Source organism: Ostrinia nubilalis, chromosome 24 (genome assembly GCF_963855985.1).
Source record: "Ostrinia nubilalis chromosome 24, ilOstNubi1.1, whole genome shotgun sequence".
Lineage (NCBI taxonomy): Eukaryota > Metazoa > Arthropoda > Insecta > Lepidoptera > Crambidae > Ostrinia > Ostrinia nubilalis.
In genome coordinates this window covers 6,621,308-6,635,199 of record NC_087111.1, presented here as the reverse complement: position 1 = coordinate 6,635,199, position 13,892 = coordinate 6,621,308, and the positions used below count along the sequence as shown (strand labels likewise).

Genomic DNA, 13,892 nt, shown 5'->3' with positions numbered 1-13,892 from the left:
GTTCGTTCTCCATACATTGTTCGCCTATAGAACCAACAATTTTGACATATTACTACCCGAAAGCGAAATAATACGATTCTGTGTGTAAGAACAATGATTCCTGATGGACACTTGCCATAAAATTAATGATTAAGAATATTAAATCACAGCGATTTTATAATATGTCGTTTATGACAACATGGCGTCTAATGTATTGTGTGAATGTATGAACACCGATTCGCGAAAAATGTTTTGTATTGTCGTCACGCCGAGTCGCAGCCAAATAGTATAAAATAATAGAACAAGTTTTAGAAATACAACTCGGCATTCCACTTTTACAATATGCCCACATATTGCACGTAAATAAACAACATGAATCGTAGGTTGTTTCCACCCTTGTCATCTGACACATGAAATAAACTCCTATTGTATTATAGATATCGAAGCCGAATCGTATATAATAATAGAATGGGTTTTGGAGATCACTCGGGGTTCCACTTTTATAAAATACCTACATATTACATAAAAATACCACGAATCATGAGTTTTCTTTTCACCATTTACATCTGACACGAGATAACAAACTCCTATCTCCATGACTACCATCGTAGTCTATGCCAAAGACTACAATATTTTAAGCAAGAAGTTTCAAACCTTAGCGGCTACGGTAACCCCTGGGCCACATACATCATGATAACATTCGGTCGACACCGGAACGAAGTCTTGCGATTATGCAAAAAAGCATCGTATTCTAGTGCGGCTATATCACGTTCAACCGGGGTTTTAATTCGACTAAAGTCCTGACTAAAGACTGGAAGAAAATACGCCGCATTGTATGAGCACTTCGTGTTCGTTAAAGCGGCTTCAGATCTAGAGCCCCCATAGTTTTCTTTCCAATAATATCCGCAAGTAGCGCTGCATGATCTTTACAACAAAAACGGCAATAGTTATTAAGGTGCCAAAATTATATGATTACTTTGGCACGGTATTATACACGTTCGAAGATTTGTCATTTTCATTCATTTCTTCATCATCATCATCATTTCAGCCACAGGACGTCCACTACTGAACATAGGCCTCCCCCAATGACTTCCACATCGCACGGTTGGTAGCGGCCTGCATCCAGCGCCTTCCCGCTACCTTTATCAGGTCGTCGGTCCACCTTGTGGTGGGTTGACATTGCAGAATATGACTTTTGATAGGTTCATCATAGAATTCGGCGGGGATATCCTCACGGAGGAAGTTCGTAAAAGGGCGGAACAAGATCTTATAATAATGCAAGGCCGAAGCTGTTACGCGCGTGCTCCTACGTGTAATCCGGCGAGTAGGGGAGACCGGGGATGGTTGAATATAGGGGTAGGTAGACTAACCGCCAAAAACTCGCCAACGGTTTGAGTATTGCATCATCCCAGCGCAGCCACGCATCACTTTCCGCCCCCCGCACAGTCGTCGGTGGCGCCGCGTCGCCGGCACACGCCGTTTTCGAGTAGTGATCCGTGATTTGTTTTCATATCATGTAAGTAATATTTTCGTGTTGCATATTTTTTGATTTGGTACCTACACATTTTATGTTAACCGTTTGCCTATTAGTCAGAGTGTTTTATGAGTTCATATTGATATTATTTCTTGTGTTATTTCTTTATTAGGTGGCAGTGTGTAGGTTATCCATGCCATCGAAACTTAAAATGTCGTTTGGGGTTGGTAGACTAATTTCTTTCGGGGCTGGTTGAACCAACCAACATCAATAACATTTTGAGTTTAAAATATCTTTAAAATTATCTATTTATTCGATTCTTAATACATACATTCTTTTTATTGCTACAGCACGATGAGGATCTATAAACGAACGACTGAACGATGAAGAAATAAGACCCTTTCCTAAAGCGGCGCCACGTTTAGATAATAGAAGAAATACTCGGAAACGTAAAAGTACTATACTATACAGGGTGTCACAGAATGGGTGAATCAAACTTCTAGAGGAAGTAGCTCTACTAATGTACTATCCCAAAAAAATATGAAAAAAAATTTTTTGAGTTCGGATTTTTTTTAAAGTAAAGTGCTCTAAACTCGAAATCTAGTCATTATTTTCAAAAGTTTGTTTACAGATAAACGAAGCGATCATTTACAATTAATATTGGTAAGAAAAAAGTACAAATAAACTCCAAACGCAGCAATTATAGCCAGACTCTTAGGCAAAGCTGATTTATTTTCATTAAAAAAAAATTGTGTCCTTATGCGCTTTATTTTTTTTTTCATATTATTTAGGGATAGTACATTAGTAGAGCTACCTCCTCTATCAGTTTGATTCACCCATCTGGGACACCCTGTATACAAAGATTGATATGTGATTTAAAATGAGACTGAAGAAGATTTTAGTTTAAAAAGTTTAAATACTAAGAGTTGATAGTTTTTTTAAAGACTTATTAAAGATGTCTGTACCTGATTATAATTGTTTTTGAATAAAGAGTTCAATTAAATTGAAAATAGTGTTTTATTACTTGACTCTTCTCGTAATTTCTTGCTTATTGATACGTAGGTCTACTTACCCCGGGCATATAGTCAATCTACCCCGGAACCGGGGTAGATTGACTAAGAGTTGATGTTCTATAAAATGCATTTAAATATGATGATGATATTTAATAATGAACTATGTTTTGTTGTTTTTTAGTAGTTCAATAGTTCTTCTATCCATTAATGCGATTTATTTGTCTGTATGGATGAAAACACAAAAAATATGTATGATTTAGTAAAAAATTAGTCAACTATCCCCGGTCTCTATGCAATAAATAGTAATGTCTGGTAAATAGTGGTAATACGTATCGTTCGTTCGTTCGTTTCAGCCGAAAAGACGTCCACTGCTGGACAAAGGCCTCCCCCAAGGATTTCCACGAAGACCGATCCTGCACCGCTCGCATACAGGCACCTCCCGCGACCTTCACCAGATCGTCGGTCCACCTAGTGGGAGGCCTGCCCACGCTACGTCTTTCGGCTCGTGGTCGCCACTCAAGAACTTTCCTGCCCCAGCGGCCATCAGCTCTACGAGCTATGTGCCCCGCCCCGTCTATGTCTGTATGCGCTACGATTACAGGGTATCATTTTGCATAGTCGCAAGACTTCACTCCGCTGCTGTCAAATCAATGTCGCATAATGTTATCGCAATGTGTGTGGCCCTTGGCCAAATCACAGAAGCCTATGCGAAGAAAGAGCACTTGAATGACAATAAAAATCAGGGTTACCATTTTATAAGATTTCCTCACTATTGAGGGTAACAAAGTAACATTAATAATCTAGCCATTAATTACATTTATTACCTATACGAGAAAGTAAAGCAACATGCGGTTTTATTTTAATTTGTAAAATATTAAACCCCTCATATTTGTAACAGTTTGTTCCAAGTTTAGTTTTACTGTTTTGTTAACAGTATTGCTGTTTCAGCTGTCACTGTGAAGCTTTGGGAAAATAAATAAATAGAAAAAATATTAACATAAATATTTATTTAAGTTTTTATGTTCATTATCATAATATGCCAATTTAAGTTACACTGTGTGACAGTCTTTGACACTAAACAAACTCTTCAGCTTAATAATACCTACCTACAGGGCGTTTTTATAGTTACTCTTGCTGATGAAACAAGAAGGGTTGATTCTACTACTGAAATACAACTACTTTTCTTACAGGACCAATATCAAATTCTCAAAAAAATTCACATCCTCGTGATGGTGATAATTTCTATGGAGAGGTTTTTTTTTATATTCGGTCTCTTGGGATAAGTTATTCCATTTGAGCAGTAGAATTAATCCTTTTTATTCGATCACATATAAAAACAACACAAGTGTTTAGGAAAACTTCTTCTTTGGTATGGTATCACTACGGAGTTATAATGTCGGCAACTCTGTATCACTGACTTGTAACTTTCAAACAGCATGAATAATAAGGGCACCACATTGGTTTTCTTTCTGAAAAAAGGCTTTCAGTTTTAGTACTAACCCTTTAGCACTATTTCATTGAAATAAAAATACAATAAACGCACAGAAGACTGAAATTGAGTCAACTGACGTGACATTTATAATTTGTTGACATTATGACAGTTTGACAAGACTAGGGATTGAAAAAGTTTTAATTGAAAAAGTAAAATGACAATTTATTAAAACGATTCACATGGATATAATCGATTAAAAATATTTATAAAATGTTCTGATACTTGCCTGTAGCGATTATCCAATCCTGGTTTCTACTGAAAAACTACCTCGTGGCAAGATTTTAATAAAATAATAAAATCTTTATCTTCTCTTTCACAATCTATAAAAGTTCATTTGGTCTATTATTATACATGTGCTATGAATGAGGGTTTTCGCGATTGAAAAATCCGCGAGATGGCAATACGTAGACGCGAGGTCCAAATGCTGCATGATTGGTGGATATCTGTCAATGTCATGTCAAAAATAACCAATCATGCAGCATTTGGACCTCACGTCTACGTATTGCCATCTGGCGGATTTTTCAATCGCGAAAACCCTCATTGGCATAGATTATGAGAGACTGGCAACTATACTAGGTTGATATCAGGTGATCCGTCTGCTCATTTGCCTCCTGTCACATAAAAAAAAATATATATATGTTTCTCACACTTCAACTGGCATTGGATTCAACATCGGATTCTGACACTTTTACAGTTATGATACCATGAATATCAGTTTATGGTCCTAATTATTTTTATTTTATTTACGACCTTCGACCAGTTGGACACTTTAGATATCTTCTTGTAATAGTGTCAAACTGTCAATATCTTTTTAGCTTTTAACGCAAATCTAGTCTTCAAAGCAGTTTAATCGATTTATTTTATTTTCAAAATCGATATTTTATTGTCTATGATGGCCGCAGGAACATCACTATACATGGACTCCCAGCAATAAAGTACGGTAATGCCTCGTACAGATTTTATCGGCAAAAATTATGGAACTTGATAGGTTTTAGACCATGCCACGCACCAAAACGTCCGGAAGTTGTAATAGTATTATAGAATAAACGTTAAAAGACTTATTTATTTAATTTTTCAATGCTTAAGTGTCCATTAGAATGAAAGGGTGCTTAATGTATTTAAAAAAATAGAAAATAATTATGATGGGTTAATGTTTTTGGGCGGTTTTTTAGGCGGTTTCTGACAATGTCCTTTGAAAGTCCACAGAATCCACTCTCAGGAATCTCAAATTTCATTTCAATTGAAGAATTCTAATTGACCATTGACAACATTTTATATTTAATGCTTCAACGACACCAACGCGTGCAGTAGGCCTAAGATGCGCACCGTGATAATTTTTATCGACGTCAATTTGTATGGGCAAAATCGATAAAATAGTGTGATAGCCGCCTATCACGGTGCGCATCTTAGGCCTACAGATCGCCATTGTCGGCGAGTTCAAGGCCAATGACAGGTCGCGTGAACTGTCATAGGTCGCGCGACCATTGGCTTATGATCACTCCGGCGATGGCGATCTGCACGCGTTGGTGTGGTTGAAGCCTAAATGAAAACCCAAAATAAAAAAAACGAATCCATAGACTAACCTCCCCTTTCCTTCCAGGCCTCGCCATGTACGGCCTTCTCCTCGAAAACATGGCGGAGTACATCCGCCAGACGTACGGGGAAGAACGCTGGGAGGACATCCGACGGCAGGCAGGGGTTGAGCAACCATCCTTCTCGGTACACCAGGTGTACCCGGAGAACCTGATCACGCGGCTGGCGAAGAAGGCTCAAGAGGTAAGCTCTGATCTTTCAATTAGTTCGTTTCAGCCAAATGACGACCTCATAAAGGTAGCGGGAAGGCGCTGGATGCAGGCCGCCACCAATTGGCGTGGATATCATTGGGGGAGGCCTATATTCAACAGTGGATGTCCTATGGCTGAAATGATGATGATGAGCTAAATGACGTCCGCTGGTGGACTAAGACCTTCCCCAAGGACTAACACGCAACCGGTCCTACGCTGTCCGCATCCAGGCTCCTCCCGCGACCCTCACCAGATCGTCGGTCCACCTAGTTTCTATTAGTGTTTGTAGTTAACTCTCCGGATTTGAAAATCTAAGCTTTTTCTATGTTTTAGTCCAAATATTTACTCACTTAGCTCTCCCTATCCCTATACATACATAATGAGGTCTGATTCCCAGGTGTGTCAAATAAACATAAATCACTTTCGAAAATGTTTCTGATAAAGAAAAATCCCTATAATAAGTTATCTTAGGCCCAAACGTTGATTGGACTAAGGAAATGCCCTAATTTTTTTTTGTATGACACTCCATACTGCAACGCACACTTATCCGCACCGTGACGTGTTGAGACCGGTAACGTAAACGCCTCGCCTCGCAAATGACAGCGCGCGAAAGGCGATACTGTGTTGATCCCTTTCCTAGTTGATAAGTCTGCTATGAGTTTTAATAACAAAAGGCTGGGATATTAGATAACAGGCTGAACAGTCCTGAATAACTTTCAAAGGCACGTTAAGCCGTGCTAGCCCAATTGAGCTGACTTTCATGTCTTAGCGGCTCATTGAAACCATTAGGTTCACCCCACTAATTGTTATAATACCCAAGAGAAAACAATAATCTTTTGCGTCTTCTTCCTTAATCTTTTTATCATGTTCAGTGGTTATTGTACAGTTTGAAAACAAATACATCGTTCAAGGTAGAAAATAACACGAAACCTGCTACTTAGGTACTAAAATAACCACTAAAATATCTAGGTTTCAAATAACAAAAAAAATTAACTAAACAATCACAGCCAATTATTGTAGATAATTATCCCAGTTCATACAATTTAACAATCACTAATTCAGCTAATTATTATAGATTTAAATGCCTCAATAGTCTTTCTGATTACATGAAAGGCAGGTATCAAAACGTAGCAAATTAATTTTGTTACTGAATAACATTTGGTTACGCAGATGTACGCTTAACTTTAGTTTATTTTTAATCCCCAAATAGTTTTGTCTGCAGGTAGAAAACTGTTTGGTTTCCGCATCTCTGTGGTCATTCTTGGCGTTTCTGAACGTCAAGCTTTGACACACTTCACCGTAAGAACTTAAACGCAACGCACATATTCGCAGTCTCGCGAGTGAAAAAACCGCACTTTTATCTCCCGCAAATCGCATCATAACGCACAACGCATCTACGCAAACCATCTACGCATTCAAAGCCCAAATTGCTCGTGACCCGAACCCCCTGCAGGGGAAGTGAAGCCGATCCATCTTCATCCCGGAGTGTCCCGGTGCCAGCAGTGGTCGAGCTGACGGAAGGGGACCCGAGATTGGCTCAGAGGTTAGTGGGACCAACTATTTCTCCTCTGCAGGCAAAATCATTTGGGAAACGTAATTTGGACTTCCGATTAAGATCCCGCCTGGTGTGGCTATTTACACGCCACACCATAGTTTTGTGGTCCTTCGAGCCGGATAGCATCAGTAATTTTCGCATAATTTTTTCATAGAATTTACGTAATTTTGGTAAAATTCTAGAAAATTCCAAATTTTGACATCCGCCATTTTTGGAAAATTTTCAAATTACGATTCGTATAAAATTTTATTTTATCGAAATAATTTTCGGGATTATTGCATTATTGTTACGCATTATAATTTCAATAGGTACGGTTAAGGAACCTGAGGTTATTCTGGGTACAATTTTGGACCGAACGTTCGCAACTTCGCATATTCGCAATTTCGCATATTATTCGCAATTAATTTTAATATTTTTATTTTTTGTTACGCACTTTTATAATACGCAAAATGGAGGATTTTCAACGTAAATTGAAGATTCTTCACGCAAAAAAAGACGCTATATTTCAAAAAGTTAATAGCATTTACGAGCTTTCTTTAAAAGTGACATCATTTGTAGATACTCGGTCAAACGAACACTTCATGATCGAGTCGGAATCTATTGACGCATTACATTCCAAATTTGAGGCTATTGTGGACAGTGTAAACGAATTTAGCTTGTTAGAAAACGCATCAGCTGTGCCTGACTATAGCCCAATGATAGCTTTTGAGGATTTATACACTCGCATCAAAAGAATGAGGAACAAGATGAGTGCCTCTTCAGCCGCCTCATCAAAACCGGAAACGCATATTCATAATATCAAATTACCACCGATTGACATTCCGTCATTTGATGGTAGCATGGAAAAATGGCCGGTTTTCTATGAATCCTTCAAGGCCAATATACATCATAATCCCCAGCTGACCGACTCGCAGCGTGTGCAGTATCTGGTAGGGAAACTTACGCATAATGCCCTGAAAATTACAGCAGGCATAATTCCGACTGGTGATACCTATCGCGTGCTTTGGGACAGTCTGGAAAAGAAATATCAGGACAAGCGTCGATTAGGCATCCATTACTTAAGCAACATCTTAGATTCCAAAACTTGCACAACATCTGCGGGAAGTTTGGATAATTTCATACAACGGTATGCCTCTTCGGTTGCAGCTCTAAAACAGTTAGGTATAGAGGATTTGACTGATTTTATATTGCTCCATTGTGCCCTACGCAAGGTTGATGGGCAAACAGCTCACGCCTTTGAATTTTCAGTAAGAGATAAAGAGTTGCCCACCTCAGATGATTTTATAAAGTTCATGCAAGATCAAACTAAGATTATGACGCTTTCTAATAATTTCAATAGTTCGAATTCGCAGTCGAACACTCGCGGCTCGAATAAACCAGCTGCGACTTCTTATAAATCTTTTATATCAAACGCAAATAATAGTGACAGTTCTTGTTTATACTGTAATGATGGCAACCATAAAATTTACAACTGCAACCAATTCAAAGGTTTAAGTTCTCCGCAAGATAGGTTTGATTTTATTAAATCCAAAAATAGTTGTGTTAACTGCCTTAGCGCGTTGCATACTTTAACTAATTGTAAATCTACGTCAGTTTGTAAGCAGTGCGGCAGGAAGCATAATACACTTTTGCATTTCGAGACTAGGAATGATGATGTTCGCAAAAATACGCATACGCATGCTGTGCACATGAGCACGTCCGCACCGGTTCATTCCGCCGCAATGGGCTCGAACCCGGAATTGAGCGCAGTGAGTCGCGAACCCGTGCAGCTTACCCATACTGCGGGGAGCGCAGCTTCGAATGAGAAGCCACCGCAAGACGGTTCTTCGCTGTCTTTTAGTGTTAAATTAAAGCCTAATTCTACAATTTTACTTTCAACCGCGCAAGTATATGCTATGCAGCCTAATGCTAACAATTATAAACGCATTATCCGATGTTTGATAGATAATGGCTCTCAGAATAATTTAATTACAATCGATTGTTGCAAATCTCTGAATTTAGTTGTCATTTCACTTACGAATTCATACGTAAAGGGTGTTGGTTCATCATCGAGACCAATACGTGGATACGTGGACATGGTGATTCAGTCGCGCATTGATTTGAACAATAAATACCGAATACAGGCATTAGTGGTAGATTCTATAACTGATCAACTGCCTTCGCACTTCATTGAGAATTGTAATATGGAGTATTTGAATGATTTGCCGTTAGCGGATCTTACCTGGAATGTGCCTGGTAATATAGACCTAGTTCTAGGAGCGCAACTATTTCCGTATATTTATCTGGGAAATCGAGTGGATTCTGGCTCACAAGCTCCGCCAGCTTTATCTACTGCTTTTGGTTACGTGCTCATGGGAGGTAGTCAAGGTGTTAATAATATGGCAACTTCATTCTCAGCATTGGCGCTAGATGAAATGGTACATAAGTTTTGGCAATTAGAGGAGTTACCGGTCAAAGGTTATTTGAGCCAGGAAGATACGATCTGCGAGAATTTATTCGCATCGTCTGTCTCGCGAGATGACACCGGTAGATATTGCGTATCTTTACCTTTCTCCAAAGATCCTAGTAACTTAGGCAATTCTCGCACTCCCGCCCAGCGACGATTTATGGCCCTGGAGAGGAAGTTTATACTGGATCCTTCGTTGCAAGAGCAATATAATAAGGTGATCCAAGATTACATTGATAACGATTACCTGTCTGAGGTTACTTCGGATAACGCTGATGAGGGATATTATATTCCACACCACGCCGTCGTGCGACCTGACAAACCGATGCCGCGCATAGTACTAGATGCGAGCGCGAAGACGCACACTGGTGTGTCCTTGAATGACGTTCTTCACGTCGGTCCTAATTTACAGGCCGATCTGTTTCTTCTATTACTTGATTTTAGACTTTTTCCAATAGCCATTACGGCTGATATTAAACAAATGTATTTGCAGATTGGTGTTATTGATGACCATCGCAAATATTCAAAGATATTGTATCGCTTTCATGGCAATGAGCCTATCCGCACATTTCAATTCAACCGCGTCCCATTTGGACTTAAATCAAGTCCGTTCCTAGCTATGCGCACTGTGCGACAGCTAGCGTCTGACTTGAGCGCAGAATATCCTGTCGCAGCTAGTATTGCTGAGACTAAGTTTTATATGGACGATCTCGTTCATTCTGTTCCTGATGAGAAGACTGCCGCTTGTTTGGCGCAAGAATTGATCTCGCTATTCAAGTCCGGTGCATTTGACTTAGTCAAATGGTGTAGCAACTCTCGTACGTTATTGGAGAATCTCCCTGAGTCACACCGGAGTCCTATAAACTTTTCAGAAGGAAACAATGTATCTTCTAAGATCCTTGGTCTTTCATGGGATCCAGTAAATGATTCCTTCCATTTTAAGGCATCTCAGATGATTGAGAAATGCACAAAACGGAATATTCTTTCGGTTGTGGCCCGCCTGTTCGATGTGCTCGGTTTGATAGCTCCGGTTATTTTATACGCCAAGTTACTTATTAAAGAGCTCTGGCTTAGTAACGCAGGCTGGGACGATACACCTTCCGAAACAATAGTACAACGTTTTTCTGCATTAATCCAAGAGCTACCCTTGGTTTCCACTGTGAAAATTCCACGCCATATTGGTGTTTCTGATAGTTCTGTTGTGAATATCGTTGCCTTCTGCGACGCAAGTATGAATGGTTACGGTTGTGTTGTTTACTTGCAGACGATAGATCAGGAAAATATAACGGTCAGATTATTATGTGCCAAATCAAAGGTCTCGCCTACAAAGATTCAAACGCTCGCGCGCCTAGAATTGTGCGCAGCGCTTTTAATGTCCAAGTTAGTAAAACTTGTGGCTGATACTTACCGCAAACGCATTCCTATCGCAAATATATACGCATTTTCTGATTCTACGATCGCATTGTCGTGGATACGCTCGTCACCGCATCGATGGTCGGTGTTCGTGAGCAATAGAGTCGCGCAAATACAGGAGAATATATCTCCAGATAATTTTCATCATGTCAGAGGAGAAGAGAATCCGAGTGACTGTCTCTCTAGAGGCTTATTGCCATCTCACCTCGTTAATAACGATTTATGGTGGAAAGGACCCACATGGATGCAATCACTACCATCGGAGTGGCCTCTCGCATCTTTTTCTCCTACTGAATCTACGGATTTACCTGAACATAAGGCTAGCGCATTTAATTAGTATTTAACATTTCTGAGGTGTACCCTGGTACAGATGGTGTCACTCGCGTAGCGATGGTTAGGACCAAATATGGTAACCTTAAACGTCCTGTCGTGAAGTTGTACCCAGTACCTACGCAATAATATATTTTATTTTAACGCATTTAATTGTTTATTGTTAAGTTATTAGACTCGAGGTCTGAGTTCTTTTGATTTATTTTTCTTTTTCTTTGAATTTACCCGTTGCCTTGCAAGGATTGCAACGTATTAAGTTCACATTAGTAAGTTTTTTTGAAAGTTTCTGCGAACTTCCAAGGCGGGGAGTATGGTTACGCAGATGTACGCTTAACTTTAGTTTATTTTTAATCCCCAAATAGTTTTGTCTGCAGGTAGAAAACTGTTTGGTTTCCGCATCTCTGTGGTCATTCTTGGCGTTTCTGAACGTCAAGCTTTGACACACTTCACCGTAAGAACTTAAACGCAACGCACATATTCGCAGTCTCGCGAGTGAAAAAACCGCACTTTTATCTCCCGCAAATCGCATCATAACGCACAACGCATCTACGCAAACCATCTACGCATTCAAAGCCCAAATTGCTCGTGACCCGAACCCCCTGCAGGGGAAGTGAAGCCGATCCATCTTCATCCCGGAGTGTCCCGGTGCCAGCAGTGGTCGAGCTGACGGAAGGGGACCCGAGATTGGCTCAGAGGTTAGTGGGACCAACTATTTCTCCTCTGCAGGCAAAATCATTTGGGAAACGTAATTTGGACTTCCGATTAAGATCCCGCCTGGTGTGGCTATTTACACGCCACACCAACATTGTTTCATTTGTTACAAATTAATTGCTGGCATAAATAAATATTTAATATAAAAGAATTGTTAATTGGCTTTTATTTGGGTCAGATTCAAAATAAAATTATCCAGGATCACACAAATCACAGATCCCGTGGGAGGTGTCAGTATTTCACACAAAATACCCTTTGATGTGTTACAAACTAAGTACAAAGCTTTGCTTTGTGCATGTTAATCTCACTGGCATTTCAAATAATTAATATGTATGATGTAATGTAATGAATTAATATATTATTTCATGAATAGTTAGCACATAAGTAAAATTATATGTAAATGAATTGGATATTATTACAGTTACGAAATACCATAATAACGAAAAACCCAATCGAGGTATCCTCTGTTATTATGTAAACTCTGTAAAAGTAATAATAAACTAATAATTATAGACTAAAGTCAACTGAAAATACAACTGAAATACAGGTTAAAAAACCCATAATACAACTCAAATACAGACTATTTTTTAACTGTAACCTGACTAAGTATACAGGAAAAAGACATCTTATTTTCATATTTGTCATGTACCTATTATTCTTGGTTTGTGTTTTTTCCGTAGTCGAGTTACAGTTTTTTTAATTTTTCACTTATTATAAATTTTACCAATCCTAATACTTTAAAAACTATGTATTTAAACATAATGTAGGATCACAAACAGATAAATACAAGACTTAATTACTTATTCCGGATCGCGGCAAGACTACCAAATACCCAGCTGTTACAAGCACATCAAGCTAATGTACCTTACACCGTTGTAATACGGTCTATTTTGGCTTAAACAATGCATAGTCCACTGTACATATTCAAGAGGACCCACTGGTGTGTAAACAGGACACAAAGGAAGCGAATAATTACACGCATTGTGTATGCACATAAATCCGTCCAGTGATTTATATGCTGTGCGGGAGACAATGGAGGAATCATTTACTATTATATAGGTTATTTAGCAATTTTCTAACAAATAGGTTAGTACAGTCCGCGTCAAATATTTCGTGACACCCAAGGCAGTCAATAAATTCGGAACACGTCTGTGTTTGTTTCAATTGGAATAACGTTGCTGTTAGGAATCAGGGATAAAATGATAATTCAGGCTCAAGGAAAGGAAAACGCAATTTAATATCCAATAAAAAGGAACAGGAAGATGATAGTGACATAAACAGAAAATTATATAAATGTATAAAACCATAGACTATCAAAAGAGGCCGTTCTTAACAGTTGCATTGTCAAGTTTATGACAACTTTGGGTGTCACTTTGATGCTGACTGTACCTATTAATGAATATTTATTTATCAAACTACTGTCGCGGCTTCTCTCGTCTAAAAAGTTAATACTACTTGGGCTGTTACGTACAGAAAAACAAAAGAAGTCTGAATTATTAAGCAAAAATAATATGATTTTTTTTTTTCATTTTCCCGTAGTTGAGAATCATTCCTAGGTGTCTGAAAAATTCTCATTTACCTCTATAAAGAAGTGTGTTTACTTTCACATTTACTATCTTGAAATGGATGGCATTGCATTTTCATGGAAGTTTACCTGCTGAGCTTTTAGAGTAGGCGCACACCGTTGTTTTTTAG

General features: G+C 38.8%; 1 protein-coding gene across 1 annotated transcript in view; it reads left to right on the top strand.

Moving 5' to 3' along the window:
* Positions 1–13,892, top strand: part of LOC135083749 (soluble guanylate cyclase 88E) — a 179,317-nt gene that overhangs the window by 136,893 nt on the left and 28,532 nt on the right. The window contains exon 2 of the mRNA XM_063978489.1: positions 5,559–5,734. Coding sequence (XP_063834559.1) covers positions 5,567–5,734 — 168 coding nt within the window. The 5' untranslated portion in view covers positions 5,559–5,566. The remainder of the gene's footprint in view (positions 1–5,558; positions 5,735–13,892) is intronic.